This window comes from Sinocyclocheilus grahami, unplaced genomic scaffold (genome assembly GCF_001515645.1).
Source record: "Sinocyclocheilus grahami isolate Dianchi unplaced genomic scaffold, SAMN03320097.WGS_v1.1 scaffold342.1, whole genome shotgun sequence".
In the NCBI taxonomy this organism is placed as follows: Eukaryota; Metazoa; Chordata; class Actinopteri; order Cypriniformes; family Cyprinidae; genus Sinocyclocheilus; species Sinocyclocheilus grahami.
The window spans coordinates 476,655-498,269 of NW_015505521.1; the positions used below are offsets into that span (position 1 = coordinate 476,655).

Sequence of the window (21,615 nt, forward strand, 5' to 3'; positions counted from 1 at the left end):
TACAGTAATACAATCTTTCATAGACATATTCACGATTAAGCTCAATAAATATAACTTTAACTACCACCACGAGTGGCATCTATTGTTGCATTGTTTATCTAAAAGTGCACTTTTCCTTGTTTTAAATCTAGCCAAAAAGCCATGTGTTGACTGTGAAACAGTAGACTTTAATTATATGCATTTATAGTGTAATTACTAAATTTCCATGTCAATCTATGTACATTTTTACCGCGAATAATGCGCTGCCACTTTAATTCAGCGCGTGCAGCACAGCAGAAATAGATTCTGTGCGGAAACGATCGCAGCATGACTGCTGCAGACGCACCGCTCCTGGAGCGCACTGCTGGACCGCAATCACGTGCAGTGTGAACGCTCTGATCCGTTAACATGGGCGCTGAAAAAATATGCACCACAGATGGAGTGTGTGAACCTGGCGTTAAGTTTGTATGCCCGCCCGGTCTGTTCTGTTCTCGTGCTCCATTTAGGCGCACTGCATTCTGATTGGTTCGGATAACATACTGCGGGAGGTCGGGGGTGCGGAAAATAGCGATTTAGAAATCGCGCAAGCTCAAATCGCGATTTTATGATGATTTGATTAATCGCACAGCCCTAGTCTGCACAACTTTTTAGTACAATTTCAAGTTGCACTGTTCAAAATACCTGTAGTAGCACAGCAGTGCATACCGGTTTACATTAAATTAAGGTGGACTAGATTAGACTGTAATACAAATGGTAGAGTTTGACAGGTGCATACAACATTTATGACAGGTTTTCATGAAAGTGTTAGTCAGTTTGTCTGCTTGACAATCCCATTTTGCACTGCAACAATAAAACTGAAGTGAGATAAACAAACTGAGAAATGTTTCTTTTTAGTTAAAACAGATGTTGTCAAAGTTTTCCTTTGGGGAAATAATTTGAAGTTGGAAAAAGGTAATAAATTGCAATATAAAAATCGCAGAATATCGCAATATATTTAAAATCGCAATAATATTGTATCGTGACACAAGTACCGTGATAATATTGCATCGTGAGGCCTCTGGTGATTCCCACCCCTACTATGGTCCAAGCTAGTCAAGGTAGTTTAGATGAGTGTTTCCCAAGCCTACTCTTAGAGCCGAACCAACAGCACACATTTTGGATGCTTCCTTAATCTGACCCATCCACTTCAAGTCTTGGAGTCTCTAAAGAGCTGATGAGTTAAACTGGGTATGTTTGATTAGGAACAGTTTGAAAATGTATGCTGCTGGCGTGCCTCCAGGAACAGGATTGTGAATCACTGGTTTAGATAGCTAGTCAAGCTAGATTTGGTGAATTAGCTCGACCGCCAGTTGGAAGACCTGCTGTAGCCCTGGTTAGGGTTGCAAAAAGGTGGAAAATTTCCAGTAAATTTCGGAAATAGTCCAGAAATTTTGGAAACTTTCCAAGGGATTTTCGGAAAGTTTCCGGAAATGTTCCACCCCTTTGCAACCCTAGCCCTGGTAGACTATATTGGTCAAGACTATAAACATCCTTCGATCTTTGGTGGTCAAGCTGGTTTTTGTAGCATGACAATTTGTAACAAATTGACCACCTTAAGTGCGTATGGTCTGATCGTGACACAAGTACCGTGATATCGTATCGTGAGGCTTCTAGTGATTCCTACCCCTAAAATCTACTCAACACCGCTCAAAACCAGAGCATCTCAAAACGGAGTTCTGCATGCTTGTGATTCCTATCCTTATAACCAACAAAGTGCAGACACAATGTAAATGAGAGATTCACTGTGCAGTGTAGCCAGCTTCTTTGATTATAATAAGAGATTCCACAAGAGTGCAGAACTCAGTGGGCATGTGCTGAAATGACATGATTGACAGCTTCAGTGGTTATAACGAGAGCGCTCTTTACTCACTTTATATAATTTGAATAAATAACTGAATAAAAGTTTTGTTTTTTTGTGCTGCTAAGATGGCCACATATTGCAAAAAGTGTTTCAATGTAAATGTAGAAGTGATTTTATCACTATTAATTATTGACACAGCAATAATCATAGCAATGGATGAGACAAAAAAATATATAATTTCAAAACAGATCTGTGCATTAAACAAGTATGATTTTGCTGAATATATTTAATAGCTTTAATAAGCATAAAGGCACTCTTTGTTCTACTATTTGTGATGTGTTTTGGTACTTTATTTTATTACTGACTTTTCTGCATGTGCTGAAATGACATGATTGACAGCTTCAGTGGTTATAACGAGAGCGCTCTTTACTCACTTTATATAATTTGAATAAATAACTGAATAAAAGTTTTGTTTTTTGTGCTGCTAAGATGGCCACATATTGCAAAAAGTGTTTCAATGTAAATGTAGAAGTGATTTTATCACTATTAATTATTGACACAGCAATAATCATAGCAATGGATGAGACAAAAAAATATATAATTTCAAAACAGATCTGTGCATTAAACAAGTATGATTTTGCTGAATATATTTAATAGCTTTAATAAGCATAAAGGCACTCTTTGTTCTACTATTTGTGATGTGTTTTGGTACTTTATTTTATTACTGACTTTTCCCTTTAAAAAAAAGTGTCTCACACGGCTCCGGTGGGTGAACAAAGGCCTCCTGTAGTGAATCGATGCGTTTTTGTAAGAAAAATAACCATATTCAAAACGTAATAATCACTTTAATCTAGCTTGCGCTCACTGTTGTAAACCGAAGCAGCTCCGGGGGAATGACGTATGAGTGCATGCTCAAAAGTGATGAACTCGGAAGCAAAGGGGAGAGATCAAAACAAAACAACGGTCACTAATTAGAAGAATAAAACGAGGATTTGTAAAGAAGAATGTCAGAGGATTTCGATATAAGTCAAGAGGAGACTGGTTTTCCTTTGCTAAAGTAAGGAAACTTTGCTTCCTTTGCTCCTGTAAACAAACGTTGGTTTTCACGAGACTCACCGCCGCATGCGCAACGCTGAACTCATACGTCATCCGCCTGGAACTGCTTTTGTGTACAACTGTGTTAGCGCAAGCTACATTAAAGTGATTATTACGTTTTGAACATGGATATTTTTCTTACAAAAACGCATCTATTCGCTACAGGAGGCCTTTGTTCACCCCCCGGAGCCGTGCGAGACACTTTTTTTATGGATGGGCGCTTTTTATTTCACTTCTTTGGGACTGAAGCACTGCAACACCTGCTGACTGCAATGATAGAGCTTGGAATAGCCAGGACCATTTTTAATATAACTCCGACTGGATTCGTCTGAAAGAAGAAAGTCATATACACCTAGGATGCCTCGGGGGTGAGTGAAACACAGCCTAATTTTCATTTTTGGGTGAACTAACCCTTTAAAGCAATGTTTACTTAATTGAACAAATATTTAAACTTTTAAATGCATTATTTATTTTAAATTGTTATTAGTATTAATAGTTACTTGAATTTTTTTGGTAACAGTTTAGATTATTCACTATTATTAATATTCACTATTAACTAAGAGTTTTCCCTGAATAAACTCCTAATTAGCTGCTTATTAATAGTTAGTAAGGTAGTTGTTAAGTTTAGGTGTGGTGTAGGATTAAGGGGTCTAAAACATGGTCATGCAGAATAAGGAATTAATAAGTGATTTATAAGTACTAATAAACAGCCAATATACTAGTCATGTGCATGCTAATAAGCAACTAGTTAATAGTGAGAATTGGTCCTTAAACTAAAGTGTTAACATTTACTTTAAATATTTTTTTTATTTTCAAATAGTTAAATAAAATAGTAGTTAAGGGAGTGTATTACAACAGTTTTTGCTTTGTTATCAAAATTAGTACAGAGAACAGTGAAATTTCATTCGTATAAGTATGACTACTGAAATTTACAGGGTGTCATTTTTGCGCAACTGGCAGCAACAAGCAGAATAGCAAAAATAATGAATTTCTTTCCTAAACACTGCTTCTCAAAGTGTAGCATCTCTTCCATATTTTACCTTGATGAGTGGCGTGATGGAGCGAGACCCTATCGCGTGGTCACAGTGCGAGTCCTCTGCCAGGCTGAGTATGACCTCGTCTCTGTGCATAGGTAGGTGGGGTTTGCCAGGCTCAGGAAGGGCAATAACTATGACGCTGGTGTTGTCTGCACGGAGCATCCGCTGACGCCATCGCATCAATGCATGGCACCCTAACCGACGAGCAACCGACATCCCGAAAGGTGCCTGTAGGGCGTAAAACACACACTTTTAGAAATTAACATAAATAGCAGTATATCATATGGTTAGGGACAAATTTGTTCATACCACAGCTTCATCATGGCTCTGGCACACAGTCACTGCCTCCTGTGGTGGCACCATGTTCCAAAGGCCGTCACTGCCAACAATGATGTAACGATGCCGTTTAGGGTCAAGGGTCACCACACGGGTGTCAGGATCAGGAGACACTACAAACTCTCCGCTGTAGAAGTCATAACTCCATAGATCACCTGGAAGGACATTATATTTAATATTATTTGTATACAGGAGCATTTGCCAATAAAAATACCCCGGAAATTCTAGGAAAACAGGAAAAATCTAAAAAATAATGATATCAGGGGCCATCAGCTCAAAAAATGCAGAAATAACCTGATGATTCCATCTCCGCTTTAAGGTTAAAGAGTCAGTTCACCCAAAAATGAAAATTCTGTCATCGCTTTTATGTGTTGCCCAACCTGCACAACTTTCTTTCTTCTGTGAAACACAAAAGAAGACTTAAAAATTGTTTTTGTCGATACTGTATAATGAAAGACTTTCACTAATTTTCATTAAACAGTTCATTTCCATCCTCAATGTATTTTCATTTGTGTTTCACAGAAGGGAGATCATCATACAGGTTTGGCACAACATGAGGGGTAAATAATGACTGAATTTTCATTATTGGGTGAACTTTGGGTGATTTTTCATTCTTAAACGGCCATTCAGTGATCTGCAGCAACAAAGCAACCCAAAGATAGATGTGGCGAGATGATGAGACAGCACTTACAGGGTTAGCTCACCCAAAAAGAAAGAATTTCTCATCATTTACTGAGCCTAAAGTTGTTCCAAACCTATACGACTTTTTCACCTTTGAAACACAAATTATGATATTTTAACGAAACCTAAGAGATTAATATTCCTCCATTAAAAGCCATTCACCCAAAACGATCATGCTTAAAATAAGTTCACATATACATCATAAAAATAAATCTTTATGAATTGAGTTGTTTAATCCAAGTCTTCTGAAGAGACACAATTGCTTTATATGATTCAATTTAGGCTTTTATTCACATTTAAAAATTGATAAACGCACATATATATATATATATATGGTAAACGGAGGCTCCAACATGTGAGGTTTATTGTTGTGTGAAACGCAAACATGTTCAAGCTTCTACAACAGGGGTGCCCAAACTCGGTCCTGGAGGGCCAGTGTCCTGCAGAGTTTAGCTCCAACTTGCCTCAACACACCTGCTGGTAAGTTTCTAGTATGCCTAGTAAGAGCTTGATTAGCTTGTTCAGGTGTCTAATCGGGGTTGGAGCTAAACTCTGCAGGACACCGGCCCTCCAGGACCGAGTTTGAGCACCCCTGTTCTACAAGAACCAATGAGGTTTGTTTTTGTGTGTCAAGCAAGTACAGCTCAGCTACTGTTTAGCATATTTGATGTTCTCTATGTATAAGCGTTGTTTAATGTTTATATGTATAAAAAAAATATAGCATCTGTTCTCTTCAGACAACCTAAATTAAACTGCTCAATTCATATGGATTACTTTTACAATGTTTCTATGAACTTCCTGAAGTGTGAAAGTTTGGGTGGAATGAACTTTCAATGGAGAGACAGTAATCTCTCAGGTTTCATTAAAAATATCTTTATTTGTGGTTCGAAGATGAACAAAGTCTTATGAGTTTGAATGACATGTGGGTGATGACAGAACTAACGACTGAATTTTTATGTTTGGGTGAGCTATCCCTTTAACTGAATTTGATTTCAATGGATTTTACAGAGAACACAGTTTGCATAATCCTTCTAAACACTATTTAAAGCAATGGCTTTGATTTATTCATGAGAATTGAAGTCACATACAGGGCTCACAAAATTTTAAAATCGCTGGTAGCCCTTCGGGCAGACATTATTCAGATTTTGGTAGCCCAAAATGAATTTAAGTAGCCCGAATAAAAAAAATTTAAAAAACGGCTGAACTTCAAAAGGGAGGGAAAAAAAATGTTTGGCAAAAGGCGGGATCGAACCCGGGTCGATCGCGTCAAAAAGCCAACGACTAGCGCTTATCCATCTGCGCCACTGGAGCTGATGTTTTACAGCCACTTTTAACTAAATGTAAATATACACTCCCTATTTTTTATTCCATAGTAAGGGCAATTCATACAATACATTTAAACTGAGCTACTTTAATACCATCTCCGAACTTTCTACCACGACTCTGCTGTTCTTCGGCTGATTCTTCCTGTATACGTTGATTGACAGATGTCTCGACCAGTCAGCGGTGAGTAATCCCAAACCAATGGCGCTGTCTCAAACTATACCTACCTCTTCCGGTTTGTCTGATTTGTTTTCTGACTTGTTCATTTGTTTTCAAATTTGTCGTTGTGTTTTCTGACTTGTTATAATGTTTTCTGAATTGTTGTTGTGCTTTCTGAATTGTTATTTTGTTTTTTAGACTTGCATTTGCGTTTGTAATTTGTTATTTTGTTTTCAGAATTGTGATTTGCTTTGCACTCCTCGGCCACCGTATAAAACTAACTTGAAATTTTCAAACAAATCCCAAATCAAATAATTAAATAATACAAATAAAAATAAATCTCTTCATATAAACAAACTAAGGCATTGGCTGTGCTTTTTTCATTTAAAATCAGAGGCAACCACTGAATTTTAATCACGATCCAAACAAAGATGCTAAATACATGTTATTTAGATTGCGATTAGATTTTATAATTTCGAAATTCTCATTTTAACTTTGGGAATGAGACGCAAATGTCACTCTCTGACAGCAGGTGGCGCATATGGAACAGCAGGTATTTATAGGTAAGTCACATACAGGGCTCACAAAATTTTAAAATCGCTGGTAGCCCTTCGGGCAGACATTATTCAGATTTTGGTAGCCCAAAATGAATTTAAAAAAAACGGCTGAACTTCAAAAGGGAGGAAAAAAAATGTTTGGCAAAAGGCGGGATCGAACCCGGGTCGATCTTATAATTTCGAAATTCTCATTTTAACTTTGGGAATGAGACGCAAATGTCACTCTCTGACAGCAGGTGGCGCATATGGAACAGCAGGTATTTATAGGTTGCTGCCCCTTTAAGACCGAATGCACCGATCCAATATAATGATGCACTTGATATTTCTTTCACCACTGTTTACGTTCACTTAACATAACCGACTGTGTTAACGAGAATATTTGCCGAGACAGTTATTTTGAGATAATTTTGTGTGTATGTGTTCATTCAGATGCAAGGATATGCGAAAGAGGAATAAATTCTGTGTACGCTCATTGTCTGAAACGCAGCTCTCTGTGCGCTCTATGAATGAGTGCGCGCAGCTCCGAATGTGCGTGAATGGTTTAAAACACTTGAATGTTTAAATCGGCAAGACTTAGAAACACGTGCAAACTATCAACTATGATCCGTTTTACCCCCTACATGCTAGTGAACAACGCAAATCAAGGAATGAATTTTATATCACTGTTCAAGATGGCACACGTGCAAACTATCAACTATGATCCGTTTTACCCCTACATGCTAGTGAACAACGCAAATCAAGGAATGAATTTTATATCACTGTTCAAGATGGCCCGTCGGGCTGGGCGGTGATACATTTTGGTAGCCCGAATGGAAAACACAATAGCCCCGGGACATCGGGCTAGCGATTTTGTGAGCCTTGACATATTCCTCAATATTTAGTATATCTGAGTGTCGGTGTAGTTAAGTGTTTACCCAGAGCTCTGGCAACAGCTAGGAAGGGGATCTGATCGATCGGGGTGCTCCTTCTGACCGGGCCGTTGTGAGTTAGCCTAGGCCTCTTCCACACCACACGGTTCACACCAGATTTCTTCACCACACTACACTCACACAAACAAAGGGAAATTAATTGGCCTTCCAAAAATATACTTGTGGTGGTTAGTTGAGCTTTTTAAGACTGCATGTTATCCAAAAGATTGATTCTTATGATGACTTAAAAGTGTCAGCAAGCATCAAGATCTCACCTGCCACCCAGTCCCTCAATTCTCTGCTTCTCTTTCGGGAGTTCGGGCTTGTGGTCTTGTGTGACCTCCACAGCTTTGATGACTTTATCAGAGGGATCTTCCCTCACACCCAACACAACAGACGAGTCCCCGACATGAGCCACAAACATGTGGTCCCCTCTGATGACCACCACACTGGCTGTAGTGCCCGAAGTACTGGGGAGGCCAGTTAACGTCTTTGGCCATTCAGCTGAAGAAAAGGACACATTGTTAACCACGACTGCAGCAAGACACTGCAAAATAAAATGGAAGCCTGTTACCGGCAGTAAAAAAAAATATTCTTTAAGTCATAATAATGAGAAATGTTCGTCTTTATCCTATCACTTTAAAGAGGTCATATGATGCTATTTAAATTTTTCCTTTCTCTTTGGAGTGCTACAAGCTCTTGGTGCATAAAGAAGATCTGTAAAGTTGCAAAGACTAAAGTCTCAAATCCAAAGAGATATTCTATATAAAAGTTAAGAGCCAACCACGCCTACCTAAAACGGCTCGTTCTAACACGCCCCCACATGTCTACGTCACGACGTGGGAAGATATGCATCGGCGTAAAAGGCGGCGTAACTTTATATTTTCATGTCTGGGAACAATTTGGGATTAAACGGGTTAAAATGCGCTTTAAATCAAGTTAAGTGCTTTTCATTTTCTCTTAGTAATTTAATAATTGAATACCTTTCATAATTTAAAAGTTTAGTGCAGAAGTATCGAATCGATATCGACGATACTGCCATGAAAAATATCGGTATCGTATCGAAAACAAAATAAGGGGTATCGCCCATCCCTATTCGGCATATAAATCTTCAGATCGGGTTTTTTAACTTATTAGAGGTACAGAACGCCACGCAGCAACTTTTCGGCATTGCACCAAGCATAAATCAATCGAAATCATCACAAAAAGTAAAGCTCAAGCGCCTAACAAGGTCTTCGCGCTTTAATTCCAATGGTTTGTTTTCCCCCACAGCATAAACGGTTGTGACGGTTTTGTGGGAGTTCCCAGCAATGCTGAACAAGTCAATAATGTACAGCATGTGGAAAATAATGTGTGTTTTTTTTACCTTAAACCGCATAAACGCATTTCATTACACCAAATAATGTTGTTTTTAGCAGCATCATATGACCCCTTTAATGAAAACAACAGCTTTGCAGACCCTGCCACGTTTTCTGTGTGTTTACACGGCTTTGACCAGCAGATGTCGCTAGCAACTTGGTCTGTTGCTTTGCGCATGCGTACATTAAATAATAACTAGCAGAAAGTTTCTCATTATCAGATGTTAAGCCATAATAATGAGATTTCCTTTTCTAAATATTATAACAATAAATTAATGAGATACTTATGAGAACGTTAATCATTATTCTGATATGCAAAGTACATAATTATGGTACAGTTTCTGGATATGGGGTACTACTAAGTCACAACTATGAGAAAGTTTGTCGTTATTATGACTTACAGAATTTTTATTTGAGTTTTTACTCAACTGTGGTGGAAACGGGTTTCGATGATATAATGCATTTGCTTATTACCTTTAAAAGTGTGTAAAGGTTTGCAACAGTTTTATATAGACGTGCTCTCTGTCCGTCTAATAAGTAAATACAAGATTCCGCGCATGCGCACTGCGACCCTTCCATTCGATTTTCTTCGTCTTTTCTGCAGTAAGTAGATAGCGTGGCGCCCAATTTCAAAAAGTGTAATTTTTCACCTAATTTACACAATCGCAGCCCCATCGTTATCCATCTTACCATAAGAATGACTCTAACACGCATGCGATTTCAGTCGATATAAATTGCCTTGAGGTCTTAGGTCACTACCGATCATCAAAACCATATACTCGCAGCTAACTTACTCACAACGTAGTTAGACATTTAAAAAAGGGCACTAATGTCAGGAAACGTCACACCATTCACTATGGAAACTAGGCTTGAATTGGCTTACGAAGCTTTTTCCACATTGCATGATGGCATGCGATGAAACCCTTGCGAATTGCGGCACAAACTTTCCGGTAATCCTTCGACCAAAAGCCCCGCTGCTTCTTGAGAAAATCCCAGAGATGATCTCGAGCGAACAGCGCAGCCTCTCGACCTCCGTGGCCGTCAAACACGGCGAAGAACGCGACCGATCTCCTGCTGTCCGCTGCCGCCGGCTGAGTCCCGGGCTCCTCGGTACCGTCACTCTCGTCGGCGGACAGCGTGTTTCTCCACGTTACCATGACGGGTAATGGCTTGTTTGTGCAGCCCGGCGGGTCGCTTTCAGACACTGGCTCTTGGTCCGGCTTTGCATCGGTGTGCCCGGCCGCACGCAGCTCATCGTCGCTGGGTTCCAGCTCCACGATCACCTCCGTTAAATCCTCCATGTATTTCCTGCCTCCTTGTTCGGAGAAGACGCTCACTCGCAGCGATAGGTTGGGATTCATGGCCAGTCGGACAGCCCTTGCTGATGGATCAACCTAAAGACCGCAAAAGCGTAGTTAAAAGAGTTTAGTTAACGTCAAACACATTTAGCAATCTGAGCTCGTCTTTTGTTTATTTTCTAAGCTGCCAGTCCTTCCTTCCTTCGCACACACACAGCAATGCAGGCTGGACGGTCATTAGCGCCATCTGTTGGACAGGAGGATTATGTACGATGCAGTGCTGGTTTAAAGGGGTCATATACGGTGGCCGTGAAGTGCAACGCAAATCACAATTCTGAAAACAAAATAACAAATTACAAACGCTTTTTTTTACCTTAAACCGCATAAACGCATTTCATTACACCAAATAATGTTGTTTTTAGCAGCATCATATGACCCCTTTAATGAAAACAACAGCTTTGCAGACCCTGCCACGTTTTCTGTGTGTTTACACGGCTTTGACCAGCAGATGTCGCTAGCAACTTGGTCTGTTGCTTTGCGCATGCGTACATTAAATAATAACTAGCAGAAAGTTTCTCATTATCAGATGTTAAGCCATAATAATGAGATTTCCTTTTCTAAATATTATAACAATAAATTAATGAGATACTTATGAGAACGTTAATCATTATTCTGATATGCAAAGTACATAATTATGGTACAGTTTCTGGATATGGGGTACTACTAAGTCACAACTATGAGAAAGTTTGTCGTTATTATGACTTACAGAATTTTTATTTGAGTTTTTACTCAACTGTGGTGGAAACGGGTTTCGATGATATAATGCATTTGCTTATTACCTTTAAAAGTGTGTAAAGGTTTGCAACAGTTTTATATAGACGTGCTCTCTGTCCGTCTAATAAGTAAATACAAGATTCCGCGCATGCGCACTGCGACCCTTCCATTCGATTTTCTTCGTCTTTTCTGCAGTAAGTAGATAGCGTGGCGCCCAATTTCAAAAAGTGTAATTTTTCACCTAATTTACACAATCGCAGCCCCATCGTTATCCATCTTACCATAAGAATGACTCTAACACGCATGCGATTTCAGTCGATATAAATTGCCTTGAGGTCTTAGGTCACTACCGATCATCAAAACCATATACTCGCAGCTAACTTACTCACAACGTAGTTAGACATTTAAAAAAGGGCACTAATGTCAGGAAACGTCACACCATTCACTATGGAAACTAGGCTTGAATTGGCTTACGAAGCTTTTTCCACATTGCATGATGGCATGCGATGAAACCCTTGCGAATTGCGGCACAAACTTTCCGGTAATCCTTCGACCAAAAGCCCCGCTGCTTCTTGAGAAAATCCCAGAGATGATCTCGAGCGAACAGCGCAGCCTCTCGACCTCCGTGGCCGTCAAACACGGCGAAGAACGCGACCGATCTCCTGCTGTCCGCTGCCGCCGGCTGAGTCCCGGGCTCCTCGGTACCGTCACTCTCGTCGGCGGACAGCGTGTTTCTCCACGTTACCATGACGGGTAATGGCTTGTTTGTGCAGCCCGGCGGGTCGCTTTCAGAGACTGGCTCTTGGTCCGGCTTTGCATCGGTGTGCCCGGCCGCACGCAGCTCATCGTCGCTGGGTTCCAGCTCCACGATCACCTCCGTTAAATCCTCCATGTATTTCCTGCCTCCTTGTTCGGAGAAGACGCTCACTCGCAGCGATAGGTTGGGATTCATGGCCAGTCGGACAGCCCTTGCTGATGGATCAACCTAAAGACCGCAAAAGCGTAGTTAAAAGAGTTTAGTTAACGTCAAACACATTTAGCAATCTGAGCTCGTCTTTTGTTTATTTTCTAAGCTGCCAGTCCTTCCTTCCTTCGCACACACACAGCAATGCAGGCTGGACGGTCATTAGCGCCATCTGTTGGACAGGAGGATTATGTACGATGCAGTGCTGGTTTAAAGGGGTCATATACGGTGGCCGTGAAGTGCAACGCAAATCACAATTCTGAAAACAAAATAACAAATTACAAACGCAAATGCAAGTCTAAAAAACAAAATAACAATTCAGAAAGCACAACAACAAGTCAGAAAACACAATGACAAATTCAAAAACAAAATAACGTCAGAAAACACAACGACAAATCAGACAAATTGTTGTTGAAAATTATAATTTAAATTATTAAATGGATGCCACCTTCGTATGATGTTGCTAAAAAGAACATTATTTCGTGTATTTGGTGTAATGAAATGTGTTTGTGGTTTAAGGTTTAAAAAACACATTATTTTCCACATACTGTACATTATTGTTTCTCCTCTATGCCCCGCCTTTCTGAAACGTGTTGATTTTTACAAAGCTCATCGGTCTGAAAAGCGAGGTGTGCTCTGATTGGCCAGCTATCCAGTGCGTTGTGATTGGCCGAATACCTCAAGCGTGTGACGGAAATGTTACGCCCCTTACCATATTGTGATGCCTTGTCCCAGCCGGAGCGACGAGACAAAAACATTAAAACCCATTATAAACGAGGCATTTGTTGCACCCAGTGGGGACATAATTACGGATTATAATGACTTATACTGTCTTTTTACACGTTGCATCGCGCCGCGTAAACATAAAACTATGTCTGCATTTGTGATCGGAGAAATGACAAACAACAAGCGCTACTCTACACTGCTCAAAACTCGCGTTTGAATCGTCAGTGGCAAATTCTTTAATATAAAAAACGTACTTACAGTCTGTGAGTCAGAACACTGGCATTGTAGTCTACTCTACCAGGATCAGGAAACAGTCCTCCATAAAATGCGCTGCACACATCTGAATATTTGGTTTGAACTGTTCTGGAACAGTGTTGTAAATACAACTTAACCACTGATTTCTAGTCGTGTCCTCTTTTGGAAGACCAAACAAAGTAGTTTCGCAACAAAACACAGCGTCACACATGGCGGTCTAAAGTGAGGAACGGCCGGTGGATTCGACGAAGGAGCGTCCGGAGGGCTTGCGGCAACCACATGTGACGACCCCCATCAAGTTGGTAATGTGCCAGGTGTATTTAGTGAAAGAGCCCAGAGGCAAAGCGTCATTACGCACAAAAGCTAAAAACGCACAAATTACAAAATATTAAAACTAGGTGTAACAATATTTGTAATCAGATTAGACTGTTAGGACATTATTAATATAAGGTTAGATACTAATGGATACAGATATTACTCACTGGTGGTGTAGTTGGGTAGTCTTCTCTTCTTTGAGCCCAATGATAAATGCTGCTGTAAGGCATTGAAGAAAGCCTGTGGGATGTGGAACACCAGCGGCTCTGGCTTTCCTGTTTACATAATATCCTTCAGTATCAAATCTGATCTGAACAAAAGAAAACTATATATATATATACTGTATATAGTGCTTTGCGAAAATATTCATACCCCTTCATGTTTTTCACATTTTGTTATGTTGCTGCTTTATGTTAAACTGCTTTCAGGTACTTTTTTGCCGCATCAATCTACGGAGCGTAGATACACCATAATGACAAAGCAAAAACAGAATTGTCACAACTTCGTAAATTTATTAAAAATAAAATACTGAAATAAGTGCATTACATAAGTATTCATTTAATATAAGTATTAACTAAATATTTAGCCGAAGAACCTTAACAGCCTTAAGTCTTTTTGGGTATGATGCGACAAGCTTTGCATATCAGCATTTGGCAGTTATCTGCCATTCTTCACCTCACCTGTGCACCTCTCAAGCTCTGTCAGGTTAGATGAGGGCAGATGCACATTTTCAGGTTTCTCCAGAAATATTTGATTGGGTTCAATCCCAGGCTGTGGCTGGGCCACTCAAGGACACTCACAGAGTTGTCTATAAGTCACTCTTGCTGTGTGCTTAGGGTCAATGTTCTGTTGGAAGGTGAACCTTCTGCCCAGTCTGACATTCTGAATGCTCTGGACTGGGATTTCTTTAAAGGGTTAGTTCACCCAAAAATGAAAATTAGGCTGCGTTTTACTCACCCCCGAGGCATCCTAGGTGTATATGACTTTCTTCTTTCAGACGAATCCAGTCGGAGTTATATAAAAAATTATCTTTGATCTTTCAAGCTGTTTAATGCCACTCAGTGGGTGTTGCATTGCTTCAGTCCAAAAGAACTTAAATAAAAAGCGGCCATCCATAAAAAAATACACGGCTCCGGAGGGTGAACAAAGGCCTTCTGTAGCGAATCGATGCGTTTTTGTAAGAAAAATATCCATATTCAAAATGTAATAATCACTTGAATCTAGCTTGCGCTTACTGTTGTAAACAGAAGCAGTTCCGGGGGAATGACATATGAGGTCGGCTTTGCGCATGCGGAACGCATGAGAGAGAGATCAAAACAAAACAACGGTCAAGAGTTAGAAGTACAAAACGAGGATTTGTAAAGAAGAATGTCAGAGGATTTTGATATAAGCCAAGAGGAGACTGGTTCCCTGAGAGAACGGTCTCTTGACATGGCGTTAATGCCTTGGGGACTCCCTTCCTTCCTACCCTACCTGAAATCTTATTGCACAACGCCAGTGAAGTTGCAAAGAAGGAATTCTCAGGGCTGGTGCTTAGGGCCCGGAGGAACATCGCCCTCTGTGATTTCTCTCGGCAACGTCTCACCGCCGCCAGCTGGTGGGATGACAGCTGCACGTGGGCGACCGCGTAGAAGACTGGCTTCCCTGAAGACAGGTGCTACGCTGCCATCAAGGCCCTGCCGTCTGACTGCACACATTGCGGACAAAGCGTACGCCGCCTCAGGAGAAGCGATCTCAGCGCTGCACACGATGGCAGTGCTCCACGTTTTTCAGCCGCTGAAGATTTTGTCGCAAGTGCTACACAAAATCAGAGAGGAGAAAGCGTCAGTGTTATTAGTTGCTCCGTACTGGCCAAACAGGCCCTGGTTTCCCCCGTAGATCTCCTGTCTCAGGCGGACGGCTCGGTATGGCACCCCAACCCAGAATTGTGGAAACTTCAGGTGTGGATGGTGTGCGGGAACCGGTAAACCCGGGCTCATTGTCTCGCCGCATGATGGACACGATTACGGAGGCGAGACCCTTCTACGAAACACCTGTACACTTGTAAATGGGCAGTGTTTGAGAGATGGCGTGAATCGAATGGTCGGAACCCGGGAAATTGCTCCGTGCCTGACATTCTGAATTTTTTGCAACAACGAATGGATGGTGGCAGTATGCCCTCCACTCTTAAGGTTTATGTTGCAGCTATCTCTGCCATTCACGCTGCTATCGACGGGCGCTCAGTGGGAAAACACGATCTAGTGACCAGATTTCTGAGAGGCGCGAGAAGACTAAAACCCTCTCGCCCTCCTACAGTGCCATCCTGGGATCTGGCTCTGGTGCTGGGGGCGCTAGCCCTTCCACCCTTCGAGCCACTTCAGACTGTCGGCTTGAGGGAGCTCTCGCTTAAAACAGCGCTGCTGCTCGCACTTGCTTCGGTCAAGCATGTGGGGGATTTGCAGACTTCATTGGATGCAGCCCCGAATCAGGTGTTGTGTCCAGTGAGGGCTTTGCGAGTTTACATCGACCGCACTGCTCAGTTTCGGCAATCTGAGAAGCTGTTTGTATGCTATGGAGGCAGCGCCAAAGGGCAGCCTGTCTCCAAATAACGGCTATCACATTGGGTGGTCGACACTATTGCCTTAGCATATTCCAGCCGGGGAATGGAATGTCCTATTGGTTTCAGAGCCCCTTCAACGAGGGCGGTTGCCTCCTCGTGGGTGTGGACTAAGGGCGTTTCTATCAAAGATATTTGTATGGCGGCTGGATGGTCTTTGCAGAATACCTTCGCCAGATTCTACAATTTGGACGTGTGGTCATTAGCATCACAAGTCCTGTCTGTGAGTACGACCCATGGTTCTACCTGCAACAACTAGCCGTTTGACTGTGCTGGTGGTTTCGACTAGGTCGTGTAGGGGGATCGGGGGTGGGACCATTGTCATGTTCAGACTGTGGCGCCCTGGATGCGGCCATTCTCTATGTGTGTTAGTATTGTGCCCGGCCTTGCCGCTCACATGCTTTGTTGCACTGTTATATTACATACTTGTATGCATTTGACATGACTATAATGTCTTAGCTTTGTATGGCGACGGTGCTGCATCTTTCTCTCAATAAGAGACCTGCCATCGGATTTTGAGTAACCTGATTGGATCCCTAAATGGGAATCTACATCCAATCCCCTCGAGGTATGTCGCAGGGTCGTATTTGATTTGTTGGGGATTATTTTTAGTGTCTTGCAAGAACTGTTCATGCTAGCTCCGCCAGGGCTGAGCCTTTTTACTTCGCTGCTTCCACGGCATTGTTCTATAAAGTCCCCAAGGCGTTAACGACATGTCGAGAGACCATTCCCTGTGAGACGGGAACGAGACATGGCGTAGGCCGCCGTGTTCACTGCTCAGGTCTGCTGTACTGTTGGTTCAGTCGGAAGATTCTGAGCTTATGCCGCAAATACAGCGCATTATATAGTGGCGGGGGTCCCGCCCCTTTTCGCCTTCTTGGCAGGCATTGGCCAGTGACAGTTGCAACTTCACTGGCATTGTGCAATAAGATTTCAGGTAGGTTAGAAAGGAAGGGAGTCCCCAAGGCATTAACGCCATGTCTCGTTCCCGTCTCTCAGGGAACCGAGGTTACGACAGTAACCAGAGATGTTTTCCTTTGCTAAAGTAAGGAAACTTTGCTTCCTTTGATCCTGTAAACAAACGTTGGTTTTCACAAGACTTACCGGCGCATGCGCAATGCTGACCTCATACGTCATGCTCCCGGAACTGCTTCTGTGTACAACTGTTGGCGCAAGCTACATTAAAGTGATTATTACATTTTGAATATGGATATTCTTCTTACAAAAATGCATCGATTCGCTACAGAAGGCCTTTGTTCACCCCCCGAAGCCATGTGAGACACTTTTTTTTATGGATGAGCGATTTTTATTTAAGTTCTTTCGGACTGAAGCAATGCAACACAACTGAGTGGCATTAAACAGCTTGAAAGATCAAGGACTATTTTTAATATAACTCCGACTGGATTCGTCTTAAAGAAGAAAGTCATATACACCTAGGATGCCTTGGGGGTGAGTAAAATGCAGCCTAATTTTCATTTTTGGGGAAACTAACCCTTTAAGGCTATCTGTATATTTTGCTGCACTGAGTGTTCCTTCTACTCTGACCATTCCCTCAGTCCCTGCCGCTGGAAAATGGCCCCACAGTATGAGGCTGCTACCAGCACACTTTACTTTTGGGATGGTACTCTGCAGGTGATGAGCGGAGCTGGTTTCCTTCAAACATGATGCTTAGAATTGAGGTTCATCAGACCAGAGAATCCTGTTTCTCAGAGTCTGAGGTTACTTTAGGTGCTTTTTTGTAAATTCCAAGTGTGTTTTCATTTGTCTTACCAGAAGAGTGGATTGAGTTTGGCCTCACCGCCATAAAGCCCAGATCGGTGGAGTGTTGCAATGATGTTTGTCCTTCTGTAGGTTTCTCCTATCTCCACATAGGATCATGGAGCTCAACTAGTGACCATCAGGTTCTTGGTCACCAGTCTAGACAAGGCCCTTCTCCATCAATTGCTCAGTTTGGCCAGGAGGCCAGCTCTAGGAAGAGTCCTGGTTGTTTCGAACTTCTTCCATTGAGGGTAACAGAGAATACATGCTTCTGTGACCCTTCAATGAAGCAGATTTTTTTTTCTGAACTCTTCCCCAGATGTGTGGCTTGACGCAAACCTGTTTCTTTTGACCTCAGTGCTCAGTATGAATACTTTCTCAAGGCACTGTATATACACACATTTAGTCATTTAGCAGTCGCTAAAGCCAAAAAATCCAAAGCGACTTACAAATGAAGACAATAGAAGCAGTCAAAACTAACAAAAGAGCAACAATATGTAAGTGCAAATGACAAGTCTTGGTTAGCCTAACGCAGTACACGCAAGGTATTTTATATATATACACACAAAGAAAAACAAGTAGATAGAATAGAAAAAATAGAAAGCTAGTGTTTTTTATAAAAAAGAAGATACATAGATAAAGTAGAATTACAATAAAATAGAAAGTGCTAGAGTTAGAGGGTCAAATAAAGATGGATATACGGTATATATTATACAAAGTAGTATTTGTTATACCGCCCTTGTAAAACAATTATCTGCAATTTTGCAATATTTCACAATTTTATGTAAATTAAGCATAATAATGAGACGCATCCTGTCAAGAAACATTCATTTTGAATCTTACATTGAATTTTACAATATTATGGAAAAATTGCAAAAGTCATCTTGACAGGATGATTCTCATTATTATGTAAATTGACAAAATCCTGTCAAATATCGCAAAATTGCAAATATTGGAGAAATCTGAATGTTTAGATTTCTTTCTCTCTCTCTTTTTAATGAAAAATAGATGCGCATCAGGTGTTTTTGCTTTTTAATTATTTTTTCAGTTTATAAAGTTGCAAACTGAATCATTACATATTCTATTGTTATTTGACAACACTGTCATATTTTGTACATGCAACTGTATTGTACATTATTAAAAAAAGATTACGTATCCTTCAACAAATTTACCATCAACTACAGATGCTGCATTAATTCTTATTGTGTTTTCTCATTGACATGCCCTCAATTTAGAAACTTGGGCTAAACATTTTTTTGGGAGTTTCCCCCTCATAATTCGTAATTTTACAATGTTGTCCATTTGTATTGATCTATGACTTGAGCATGCCAATAGTCTTCATAATCTTTAATTTATATATATATATATATATATATATTTCACTTGAGGTGAAATATGACCTGGACCATGTTCTTGACAGGCTTTGTGAGATTCACCCTAATATTCTCTTACCATCAAACTGGAAGTGCATCGTCTGATGAATCCTCTCAGTAACAATGGCCAGCCACTGCTGGAAACCCAGTGACACATGTTTTTCATCCACCGGCTGGCTGCTTCCTGTTTAATTCACCCAACCACACAACACACATCCAAATCAACTAACTATGATAATGAAAGCCATGTGTACATCATTTATATTTTCAAACTTAAACGGGTAATGTGATTAGAAATCTCTCAAAATCAACCAACAAAAGTTTCGTATCTGTACTGATGAACAATGATAGCATGAGTGCTGGTGAAAATACAGAAATAAAGTCAAAGAAGAAAAGCAAAAATATGTAAGGAAAGAGGAAGTATCTGGCAGCACCTGGGTTTTTAAGCCCAGAAGAATTGAAGTGTTTTCTGTGAGTGGGCTTGCGCTAGTTTAGGGTGGGAGCAGAAGTGTCTTTGACAGCCAGAAGAGACGTGGAGGACACAAAGGAAGCTGTGTGAAACAGCGACAGGTCCACAGAGCCAAATAATAAATGAGGAAAACAGATTACAGAGGAGGTGGTCAGTAACTGCAGAACATAACAGCAGCATTTAGACATCAACAACAGATTTTAGTGGGTGGAAAAGAAGAGAGGCCCATAAGCAGGCCCACACAGAATCTGTGCCACCAGAAAGCTCAGATTTCCACAAAATTGGAATATCCATCATTCACAAAATTCCCTGCTTCCTTGTGTGTCTGTTTATTAAATATTATAGTTGATATATGTAACACTCTCAGCTTAGCTTAACAAATTTTACCACATACACATATGTCCATGTTGCAATTACCCCAAAAAATGAATACGGAAACTGCATTATGAGAAGGTACAAAGCAATGTTGCCACCTAGGTGACTTTTCAGACCCCTTTTCCATAGAAATGATTAGACCTAATCATCGCTGACTGAAAACTGACCATTCTTCTTGTGGTTTGTTATTCTCACACAGGCTGTGAGTGATAATTTTATATGTAAATATATCCAAAATCACTACACAGCCTTTGTCTTTAACTAATGTCTGTGGTGATTTTGTCAGATGACACTTCTGTTATAAATCAGGACTTTAGCATTTCATACTCATTTCATTGTCAGAAAAATATGTAAATGAGAACAGTTTTTTTTTGTGGAATTCGGCTGTATTAAAGGGGTCATATGATGTTGCTAAAAAGAACATTATTTTGTGTATTTGGTGTAATGAAATTTGTATATGCGGTTTAAGGTTAAAAAAACACATTATTTTCCACATTCTGTACATTATTGTTTCTCCTCTATGCCCCGCCTTTCTGAAACGCGTACATTTTTACAAAGCTCATCGTTCTGAAAAGCGAGGTGTGCTGTGATTGGCCAGTTATCCAGTGCGTTATGATTGGCCGAATACCTCAAGCGTGTGACGGAAATGTTACGCCCCTAACATACTGTGATGCCCTGTCAGACCGGAGCGACGATTCAAAAACATGAAAACCCATTATAAACGAGGCATTTGTTGCATCCAGTGGGGACATAATTACGGATTATAATGACTTATACTGACTTATACTGTCTTGTTGCATTGCATCGCGCTGTGTAAACATAAAACCATGTCTGCATTTGTGATCAGAGAAATGACAAACAACAAGCCCTACTCTACACTGCCCAAAACTCGCGTTTGAATCATCAGTGGCAAATTCTTTAATAGTCCCCTGAAATGCTAAGAAACACGCAGCGTTACTCTATGTGTTGACGTCATTTTAACTGAAACAGGAAGACAGGGCGGGACATATCAAGCAGCCCCGGCCCTTTTTAAAATAGCCAATAGCGTTCGTTTATATCACAGCTTGGACTAGATCCGTTGAGCTCCGTAAAGCCGCATTTGACAGGGTATGCCAGCCACAGTCTCATCCATATTGCTATAAAATTCAAATAGTTCCGATACATTTTGTGGTCTGCGCCGACTCGCGCATGTGATCCGCTCCATGCTATCGTGTCTCTGGACCGGAGCAGAGTGTGTGTGTGGTGCGGTGGTTAGCGTGACACAGCGTGTAACCAAACTTCTTTATTTCCTCAATGGAAATCATATTTACACTGTTTGAATCATTCCCTGTCCCCTATATAGTGCACTACGTACCATTCACTGTACAGAAAATACTAATTCTGTGGACAAGTGACCGATTTCAACCGCGGCTTCAGCGTCTATTTTATAGTGTAGGGGG

General features: G+C 40.9%; 1 protein-coding gene and 1 pseudogene across 2 annotated transcripts in view; both read right to left on the bottom strand.

Moving 5' to 3' along the window:
* Positions 1 to 10,792, bottom strand: part of LOC107603186 (protein phosphatase 1D-like) — an 18,691-nt gene extending 7,899 nt beyond the window's left edge. The window contains exons 1-6 of one of the 2 annotated variants that reach the window (XM_016295909.1): positions 10,157 to 10,792; positions 8,191 to 8,419; positions 7,922 to 8,046; positions 4,261 to 4,442; positions 4,008 to 4,179; positions 3,955 to 3,977 (exon numbers count right to left, since the gene is read on the bottom strand). In XM_016295909.1, the coding sequence (XP_016151395.1) occupies positions 3,955 to 3,977; positions 4,008 to 4,179; positions 4,261 to 4,442; positions 7,922 to 8,046; positions 8,191 to 8,419; positions 10,157 to 10,634 (1,209 nt within the window). In that variant the 5' untranslated portion in view covers positions 10,635 to 10,792. Of the gene's footprint in view, positions 1 to 3,954; positions 4,180 to 4,260; positions 4,443 to 7,921; positions 8,047 to 8,190; positions 8,420 to 10,156 lie in introns of both variants that reach the window. The other variant, XM_016295908.1, reaches the window with a different exon arrangement.
* A 1,007-nt stretch (positions 10,793 to 11,799) lies between these two features.
* The window catches only part of LOC107603167 (uncharacterized protein C2orf42 homolog), a 15,199-nt pseudogene continuing 5,383 nt past the window's right edge, over positions 11,800 to 21,615 (bottom strand).